This window comes from Bos javanicus, chromosome 11 (genome assembly GCF_032452875.1).
Source record: "Bos javanicus breed banteng chromosome 11, ARS-OSU_banteng_1.0, whole genome shotgun sequence".
Classification (NCBI taxonomy): Eukaryota; Metazoa; Chordata; class Mammalia; order Artiodactyla; family Bovidae; genus Bos; species Bos javanicus.
This window is the reverse complement of record NC_083878.1, coordinates 87,611,114-87,621,291: the sequence shown is the minus strand read 5'-3', so window position 1 is coordinate 87,621,291 and position 10,178 is coordinate 87,611,114. Positions and strand designations below refer to the sequence as shown.

The following is a 10,178-nucleotide window of genomic DNA, read 5'->3' as shown; positions in this document are numbered from 1 at the left end:
TACGTGAACTGTGAACTTCCAGTTGTTCAAGCTGGATTTAGAAAAGGCAGAGGAATCAGTGATCAAATTGCCAACATTTGTTGGATCAAAAAAGGAAGAGAATTCCAGAAAAACATGTAATTCTGCTTTACTGACTATGCCAAAGACTGTGTGGATCACAACTGTGGAAAATTCTGAGAGATAAGAATACCAGACCACCTGACCTGCCTCCTGAGAAATCTGTATGCAGGTCAAGAAGCAACAGAACTGGACATGGAAAAGACTGGTTCCAGTCTGGAAAGGAGTACATCAAAGCTGTACTTTGTCATCCTATTTATTTAACTTACATGCAGAGTACACCATGAGAAATGCCAGGCAGGATGAAGCACAAGCTGGAATCGGGATTGCCAGTAGAAGTATCAATAACCTCAGATATGCAGATAACACACATATGGCAGAAAGCGAAGAGGAACTAAAGAGCCTCTTGATGAAAGTGAAACATGAGTGAAAAGGTTGGCTTAAAGCTCAACATTCAGAAAACTAAGATCATGGCATCTGGTCCAAGCACTGCATGGCAGACAGATGGGCGAACAGTGGAAACAGTGTGAGACTTTATTTTGGGGGGCTCCAAAATCACTGCAGATGGTGACTGCAGACGTGAAATTAAGACGCTTGCTCCTTAGAATAAAAGTTATGACCAACCTAGACAGCATATTAAAAAGCCGAGACATTACTTTGCCAAAAAAGGTCCATCTAGTCAAAGCTATGGTTTTCCCAGTAGTCATGTATGGATGTGAGAGTTGGACTATAAAGCAAACTGAGCGCCAAAGAATTGATGCTTTTGAACTGTGGTGTTGGAGAACTCTTGAGAGTCCCTTGGACTGCAAAGAGATCCAACCAGTCCATCCTAATAGAAATCAGTCCTGGGTGTTCATTGGAAGGACTGACGTTGAAGCAGAAACTCCAATACTTTGGCCACCTGATGCGAAGAGCTGACTTGTTTGAAAAGACTCTGATGTTGGGAAAGATTGAAGGCAGGAGGAGAAGGGGTCAACAGAGGATGAGATGGTTGGATGGCATCATGACTCTATGGACAGGAGTCTGAGTAAACTCCGGGAGTTGGTGACGGACAGGGAGGCCTCATGTGCTTGTAGTCCATGGGGCTGCAAAGAGTTGGACATGACTGTGCAACTGAACTGATCGCATTTGTGCTTAAAATAAGCCCTCAAATATTTTTGAATGGTTGCCTTAACGCCATTAAAAAAAAAAAAAAGCAATCTATTTAAGTGACTAGAATTCTGATCTTCTCGAATTGTTTTACTCTTACTAGAATTTTTACACTTTACATGGGCTTTCCTACTTTTCATGGTTTTTAAAAAACTGAGTCTCTACTCATAAACTCATAAAGGTGTAGACATGAATGTAGTCTACCAATCCCATCCCAAAAAAGTACTGTTCTTTCCCAATCTAAGCTCTAATAATCAAGGCTAAATGTTGGAAGAGAAATCCCTAATGCTTCGATTCTGGATAATCAGCATTAATATGCAATCCCCCCTTCATTATTTCCAGTTATTAAAACCTAAATGACATTTTAAAGGGAAAACTGTCAATGAAAAAGTTCAACTATTGGGGAATACCCTGGAGTCCAGATGTGAACCCTGGTCAGGGAATGAAGATTCCTGCATGCCACACAGCATGGCCAAATAGACAAATAAAAAAAGAAAAATTCTAACTACAAAATAGATGTAACATTTAGATTTTCTGAACTATCTCAGAAAGTAATTATAAAAGTTAAGAAAGCTTAAATGTGGCTTTAAACCCTTCCTCTATCCCAACTGAGTTCTCTGCAGTACTCTATAAATATTCTCTACTCATCTGGAGGTAATACCATAGCCTGGGCCCACTCTTAAAGATGTTCACTTCTGCAGCAACGAGATAATCTGGGACTAAGCTGCTCTTTAAGAAGGAAGGTACTTTAATAACTCACTAAAGTAGTGGAGTGATTACTTTATCCAGTACTTACAACTTGGTTAGGACTGATAACTGTTGTATTCAATTCTGTCTTTTCATTTTCCCTCAGAAAACAAATCAAAGGTAAATGAAACCTTGTTTCATAGTCACAGATTATTTCCTGACTTTAAATTCTCAGGCCAATACTCAAGACAGGCTAGTGTAATAGCCATGGTGATACTATAAAACCAAAATTATTTGGAATTCATCAACAGTATAACTGTTTACAAAGAGAATCATTTGAAAACTAAAGGTACTCTTAAGCTTTTAACATTCTGCTGGAATAGCCACTGAAGCATAATTCTAACACCAGCCAAAGCACTCACAATCACTTAATTTTGTCTGGTTTTAAAATGCCCACTTTAACAGTTCACTAATACCCTTTACGTCTAAGGAAGAGAGTGAGTGTCCACAAAACGGATCTGAGGTAAAACACCAACTCGGAAGAAATGCAATCCAGCTTCACACAGGTCCAGGCTCCCCAAGACAAGTGATCGCAACACAGAAAACCGGGCAGCACCGCTCCATTTCACAGAAGCAAAAAGGAAGCAGCAGTAAACTTCAGAAGGCAGTACACTCATCTGTCCCTTAAATGTGAATATGCAACTGTTACAAAGCCAGAGTAAATGGTTTATAAAATGTAATTTTATTTTATGTTACTCTGCTGTTACATAGGGCATAACATTTTCACAAGGCTTTTTTGGGACTACAGTCAATGATTAGCAACATACAATAGTGGTCCAACTCTCTAAATAACAATCACTAGACAAACTGGACACCCTCTCACATGTGCACAAATCTGCATGGAAAAGTACTAATGTTTTAGACTGGACTGTGTGCTTTTTTCCCCCTTTCTAGTGTATTAAGAAATGACATGCACTTTAATTTGCCAAAAGCAATGGTTGTATTCTGGCAGCAACATGCTACTTCTATTACATAGTAAAGTGAATACCAGAACTACAAAGGCAGGAGGTGTAAGTGAGTTTTTATTGGGAAGGGAAGTTGTCAACTTAAACAGCAGCAAATGAAGAGTGAATAAGGAAACTCCCTGTTGTCACAGATACACAAGACCTCCATCACATATGATACAGGAGGCATTTAATCTGTGATTCCCCCAGCCCCAAAATGTTGAATGCTTTTCCATTCAATCTAATACTTCTGGATTCCTACTAAAAAGGAATACATTAAGAGGATGGAAAAGTTGCTCACTGAAAGGAAATCTCTGAAGAAGAGTAAAGGAGGGAATGTAGAAATTAAGAAGTTATGTAGAACACTCTTTAAACTGTAATTAGCTACATTTTCATATCTTCACAGTAATACAAAACACAGTCACTTGCAGAACTGGTTCAGATTACTTAAATACCAGATACATTTTTAGTCTTCTACATAAGTGTTTGGAAGTTACTTATGTTTGTATGAAATGAAGCTATTAATACTTTTCTACAGCAGTAACTGCACACCAGGAAGGCTAAGACAAACACAAATCAAGGAATGGAGTTTTCCCAAAGCTGCAGTGTGAAAAGACTATAAACAGTTGATTCCATACACATGAATGGGTTTCTTTGCTATAGGAAATCCAAATGGAATAAGGAATGGAGATGAGTAAAAAGGTTTCAAGGGGAAGAAAGATGACACCCTGTATGCACTTAGTTTTCTGCCCCTTCTGCCGCATCACATTCTTCTCCTGCACTGTCTGATGTCCATAACTGGAAAGAAAAAAAAAAAAATCACATTAAGTTACTATTTCTAGATGACAATTATTTCAGGTCCAACTATTATATTAAAATATAATTGTGAAAGCAGTAAATTATTCAAATAGAGACTATGACTAAGATTAGAAGTTATATTTCTCAAAACCTCAAATATCATCAACTCTTCCTAAAGTGTATTCTAGGAGACCTTTCACTGTATATGTGCAAAGTGATATACTCTGAGTACATTTTTAAAGCTTACTGTAATATCAGTCAAAAAGAAGGTAACTAACATCCTTAGAATTTAATGCTAGTTTCAATTCCTGACAGCTCAATGCTATTCTTAAAAAGCATTACTGAAATATAATTTATGAGAGTAATAAGGCCAAAAAATTTTATCTAGCAGAAGAAAAAGCATCAAAACTGGGGCAAGGGGAGGGGCCACAGGAGAACTACATTTATATTAAAAGGTGAATTCCTTCTTCCACATTTTGTGTAAGATGTTGACATACCAAATGTTCTTGAACCTACAAAAGTTAAGTAAAACTCAACCTGTACTTTTTTCTCTATTACTTCTTCCTTGATGCCCTTTCTATACAAGTAGGGTGGAAAACTAAAGAAAAAAACAAATTAAAACAGACAAACTCTCCATATTAACATAATTTATCAACATCTTCATACCAGTGTAACAATAATGTTAATGAGTCCCTAAAATCTTAGTGTATTTTCTCAGGAAGGTCTTGATAAAATGCCTATTCAACTGCCTACAAAAGAAGAGTTGTCCTATACAAAATACTAGCATGTATTTAACATTTTTGTGTAATTTTTATACATCTGTTTTCTAAAACCAGGTGTAGTTCTACTGTAGCTTCCCTGGAAGACAGAGAGCCTGAATAGATATTGACACTTTTGTCCCTAAACAGGAAATACAAATGAGAAAAAGGGGGACACTCACTGTGAGGTTGTCTCTCAGCAGCTGCATGATGAGGGTGCTGTCTTTGTACGAGTCTTCATTCAGTGTGTCGAGTTCTGCAATAGCCTCATCAAAAGCCTGACAAATATCAATATCCATGATGAACAATACTTAACATCAACATAAACTGATACTCTACGATCACAGACCATTTTTATGTAATATATGAACAGCCACCTTACTTTCTATTATCCATTAAAAAGAAAACTCAAATCACTTTCTCAGATTCTCAACATAAGAATTTTTGAGGATGACTTGAAATTTATAAAGATATATATACTTAGTCAGTTACACAAGCATTTCTTAGTTCTTTCATAGGACAGACAGCACAGTAGCTATGCCCAATATATTTCTTACAAATAAGAACTAGTATTTATTTGCCAAAATCCCTCTCAATGCATCCATTTTAAAATACTTTGAGGAGTGCAGAAATTCTAGTAATCGCACTTGGTAGGCATTACTTTCTGACCCTCTACATTTCTTTCATACTTTTTTGATTACTCTGACCAATATGCTCTTTAGACAGATCTTACTGCTTACAAACAAAGCTGGGAGAGTAAGGTAGTGGTAGGTCTCATGATGGTAAGAAAAAGAAGGAGATAATCAAATAAATGTAGGAGAAATCATACCTGGCTATCCAAGTAAAATGCCTAGAAATTAACATGCTTGCTATCTCAAATAACCTAAGCAAGGTATTTCTGGATGCGCATCTTACCGTTTTAGCCAGTGTGCAGGCCAGTTCCGGGTTATTGAGGATCTCATAGTAGAACACAGAAAAGTTAAGAGCCAGCCCCAGCCGGATGGGGTGTGTGGGTTGCATCTCTTTCTTGCTTATATCGAAAGCCTCTTGGTAAGCTCCTTGGGAATTATCTATCGTTTCTGTGAAGCGAAAAAAACGAAATAAAAAAACATGGTACTGAAAATATCCCATCTGGTATACAGTCACACCTTTAACACACGCTACTAAGTTGGTAGAACCAGTCTTTGCTCTGCAGCATTCTTTTGAAATCACGGTAGTAAACCCAAAACATTATCTTGTACCAGGTTATTAAAAAACACTAGTTTATAAGGCTGCTTGCTTATACTCAGCTTAGTTTAAAACAACATCAACAACGACAACATAAGAGACTCTATTTTTGTTACTTATCTGTAAAAACAATACTGATCCTTGGTTTCAAGATATATTAATGTGAAAGCAACATAAAAGTGCCAGTATATAATCACAATCTGATCTGAGTTTGATGACTGGCCTAATAAAAATGTCACCTTCCTGAAAAAAATCTTCAGGAAGTACTACCAACACTAATCTGATGATGTCATATCTTGAAAAGGTTAGCTTTTCTGAATGAGGCCACCACGCCCATTACAAGCTCTAAAAAGCCTGACCTAACAGAAATTAAGTTATCCCTTTAGAACCCAAATATTCACTTTTTTTTTCTCCTCTGAAATGGCACATTTACTCATCTAAACATAGCTGGTATAGCCCTCACACTGAACTAAGGAGCTTGCTCTCTCGCACACAAGGAGGTGCTGCAATGGGAGCACTGAAGTGTCTCAGTTTCCAGACTGTAAATACAGACTATTTACAAGTCCCAGACTGCTGGAGTGTTCTACGTTTAGGACGAGAAAATCCCAAAAAACCAGCAAGGGTTAGATCAGTTAATGCTGGGGCTATGGCCCAGTCTCCAAAGATATCCCTTGATGAGCTGACATTTATAAATGTTCAGTCTGTGCAAACATCTTTCACATACCAGTTTGCTTATCTTTGTGGCAAAAGAAATTATACATTGGTAACACAACAGTTTAAGTGTACAGACTGTTACAGCAAAGTACAAAAGTTTTCTCTATCTTCAATTACACTGATATAGGGGATAGTAAAACTCACATTTACTTAGTAACTCTTTGTAGAAAAGAGAAGCAGCAGCCATAACTACCATTTTCAGGGGCATGCCTTTTTCGGATGGGGTAAAATTAGGAATAAAATAAACTAATTGAAAAAAAAATGAGTTATGTGATACTTGTACCTAAAACTTCCTTGATAAATTTAGCAGCAGGCACATACATAACATACTACAGTATACTCAACTACCAATACTCCAGAGACTGGGTTCACTACTAATAAATTCACTTCAGCTTTTTTAACAGTCAAGTTAGGAAATTTGGTTCCTCTTTTCCCCATATCTCTGCTTTCTGTGATAAATTATATACCAGCAGTAATACTCTCATCTCATTTCTCCTCTGTATCTGGTTATGGGTAATTAGTCAGTGTTATGAGCCCTCAAAACAGGTAGTAAGAGTTAATAAATTAATATGTCAAGCAGAAGTAAAACGTCTTCTGTATGTAATTTTTAGTCATCTTAAGTTTCAAGATACAAGATGCTGAAGACCACATGACATAACAGAATCACCCAAAGCATATGTAAAGAACTCTGGGGCTAAAAATATGGTGAACCAAATTCTAAAGCCTGAAAGATTATGTTCGTTTTTAATAATATCTTATCAGATTATAATCAGAGTTTATGAATTTTTCATAAAGAGCACATAATGTAAATTCATGACTGTATTTTCATTTTTGAGAACATAAGATAACATTACAAACTTATTCTCCCTTCCTTTTATATTTTAGCTTTACCCATAAACCGAATACACTTACGCTTCCGATCATCACCACAAGCAACTTCAGCAAGGTACCGGAAGTAATCTCCCTTCATTTTCAGATAGAAGACCTTACTCTCTGGATTAGTTGCATTGGCTATTAAATACTTATCCAACAATTCCTGAAAGAAATAAGTTACAACATTAGGCACTAGTAAAAACAACTGCCACAGTAATCCACACCATACCACCCTGGACTGGAAGCATGGCTAGAAAGCAGGGGTCAGGTGGTTATCATTAGTTGAATGCTTTGGGATCACAACAAGTCATAATGGTAAAGCTAGATTACATCAAACACTAATTAGAAAGAGCCTGTCTATCTACTCATCCATTCATTTAAGCAAGCATTTCCTGATACTTGGGCCTCCCTTGTGGCTCAGCTGGTAAAGAATCTGTCTACAACGAGGGAGACCTGGGTTCGATCCCAGGGTTGGGAAAATCCCCTGGAGAAGGGAAAGGCTACCCACTCCAGTATTCTGTCCTGGAGAATTCCATGGACTCTATAGTCCATGGGACTGCAAAGAGTTGGACACAACTGAGCGACTTTCACTTTCACGATACTTGCTGGGTGCTAGGCACTCTACTTGACCAGAGGGGATATAAAGATAAAGTCCCTGCCCTCAAAAGAGTCCACAGTCTAATAAGAAAAGAAGTGAGTACACCATTAACAGGGCAGCTCTGTAAGAGGCTATGGAAGCACAGAGGGAATGTCTCGCTCTATTGCAGATGGTCATCGTTAAGACAGGCTTCCCTGGAGACGGGGTGTCTGACTTGTCAAGAAGTTACAGAGGGAATGCAGCAGTTAGAAAACAAGGATGTGCAATCATTTTAGAGAGGAGAAATAAAATATTTAAGACATAGAGTATGAAGACGACTACAGTCCCAGAACAAGTAAGTCATTATGGCCTAGAGCAGGGCTACTCAGTGTCCTCTGCAGACTAGAGCTCATCCGAAAGGGGGAGAAGTACAGGGGTCGAGAGGAAGAGCTCTAGAAACGTTTCAAGCAATACGAGAGTCATGTCCCTCATGTGGAACTATTTTTTTAAATTGGGTTAATATTTAAGTCTTTTATTAAGACTTAATATATGACTTAATATATTAAGTCATAATATTTATGTCTTTCTTTCCCTCATTTTGTACTAGGAAATGTCCACTTGATCCAATGAGCCAGTGCCTCTCAAACTGAGGTATTTGCACAAGGTGCCCCTAGGAGTATTAAAAAGTCACAAAAAACAAACATGATAGATCTTCTTGGACTATCAATTTTGCTTGATGTTAAGTAATTTAAAAATCTTTCTGTAATAAAAAATATTATAGAGAATAAAATTATTTTAGAAAATTTAAAACAGAAACACACCTCAGATTTGTTTTGGGAGTAAAATCAACAAATAGATAGTGAAGAAGTAAAAAATGGCTTAGAAAATATACCTTTAACTCAAGAACTTTCTTGTTTATGTGAATAAAAAGCACCTAAACAAAATGCAGTGATTATATGCATGTTAAAGGAAATAAAAACATTTTATATCTTTAATGAAAAATATGTTTAGGTTAAAAAAATATATTTTAAAAGGGTCTGAAGCTCAAGGGAAGTTAAACTTAGGATTACAGTTAAATTACCTAATGAAGCCCCAGAACCATATACATTATAAAAGTGGCAGCTATCAAAAGTGTGGCTTACATCTGGAAAGCTGCTGGGCCAAGGCCGAAGTAACAGAGGGACCACACCCAAACACTGAAGTCAACTGAGACTAAATGTTGCTTCTTAATTGAAGGCTCATGTTTTAAGAGTTTTCTGTTGCCGGACATCACTAATACAATTTTAATAGTACTGAAACAAACTTGAGGAAAAACTCTTTCCCAGAATTGTACAAAATCATACTACTGTACTCTTGCCTGGAAAATCCCATGGACAGAGAAGCCTGGTGGGCTGCAGTCCATGGGGTCGCTAAGAGTCAGGCACGACAGCAACTTCACTTTCACTCTTCACTTTCATGCACTGGAGAAGGAAACTGCAGTCCACTCCAGTGTTCTTGCCTGGAGAATCCCAGGGACAGCAGAGCCTGGTGGGCTGCTGTCTCTGGGGTCGCACAGAGTCGGACACGACTGAAGTGACTTAGCAAATACTACGAATGCCATTTTTACATATCATGGATGACTTTTAACTTTAAAATTACATCTATGGGACACTGAAATTTAGGTCTTTTTTTTTTTTTTTGATAGGGGTGCAATGGTAAGACAGCCACAAAAAAGTTCTCTGAGTTTCTAAATCTCAAACTGACTCAGTCATCCCTAACTTAAAAAAAAAAGTAAACCAAAAGTAGATTCTGAGAAGCATTATCAAACAACGCCAACACAATATTTCTACTGTGGTAACCAACACCGCTACTTGCATCTGAACTAAGGAACTACAATGTAAAATGAAGTGCCTCTCACTTTTCTTTTTCTCCAAGTGAGATTCCACAGAGGATCTCCAAAACAGTGCCAGCTCTGGAAAACACAGTACTTACAATCAGAAAAAGAAAAAAAAAGCTACTAGGAACATTTAAGACCTAGATCTCTGTGACTAAGTTTGGCAGAAATGTGGGAGCAGGGGCTCAGAAAAGCCTGACTGGAATGAAGATATGGGGAGATGAGAGAGAAACGTGATTCTAGCTCTCATCACCCCTCCATCACTTGAGGCAATATATGAGAGTGCTCATGAGGACTGTCTTACTGACACACTGGCCTTCCAAGGATTCAGAAAGCTGCTAAACAGCTACTGCATTAGTGGTTACACAGCCACTTATTAAGCAAACTGTACACTCTTCCCTTCTAAAATGATTAACTTTGATCACTAGTTTGCATATAGCCATTACGTACGATTTACAGTG

The 10,178-nt window shown here is 37.6% G+C and overlaps 1 protein-coding gene across 1 annotated transcript in view; it reads right to left on the bottom strand.

The window, feature by feature from the left end:
• Positions 1–2,612: 2,612 nt before the first annotated feature.
• The window catches only part of YWHAQ (tyrosine 3-monooxygenase/tryptophan 5-monooxygenase activation protein theta), a 31,217-nt gene continuing 23,651 nt past the window's right edge, over positions 2,613–10,178 (bottom strand). The window contains exons 3-6 of the mRNA XM_061433351.1: positions 7,307–7,430; positions 5,369–5,532; positions 4,636–4,731; positions 2,613–3,695 (exon numbers count right to left, since the gene is read on the bottom strand). Of these exons, the coding sequence (XP_061289335.1) occupies positions 3,636–3,695; positions 4,636–4,731; positions 5,369–5,532; positions 7,307–7,430 (444 nt within the window). The 3' untranslated portion in view covers positions 2,613–3,635. The remainder of the gene's footprint in view (positions 3,696–4,635; positions 4,732–5,368; positions 5,533–7,306; positions 7,431–10,178) is intronic.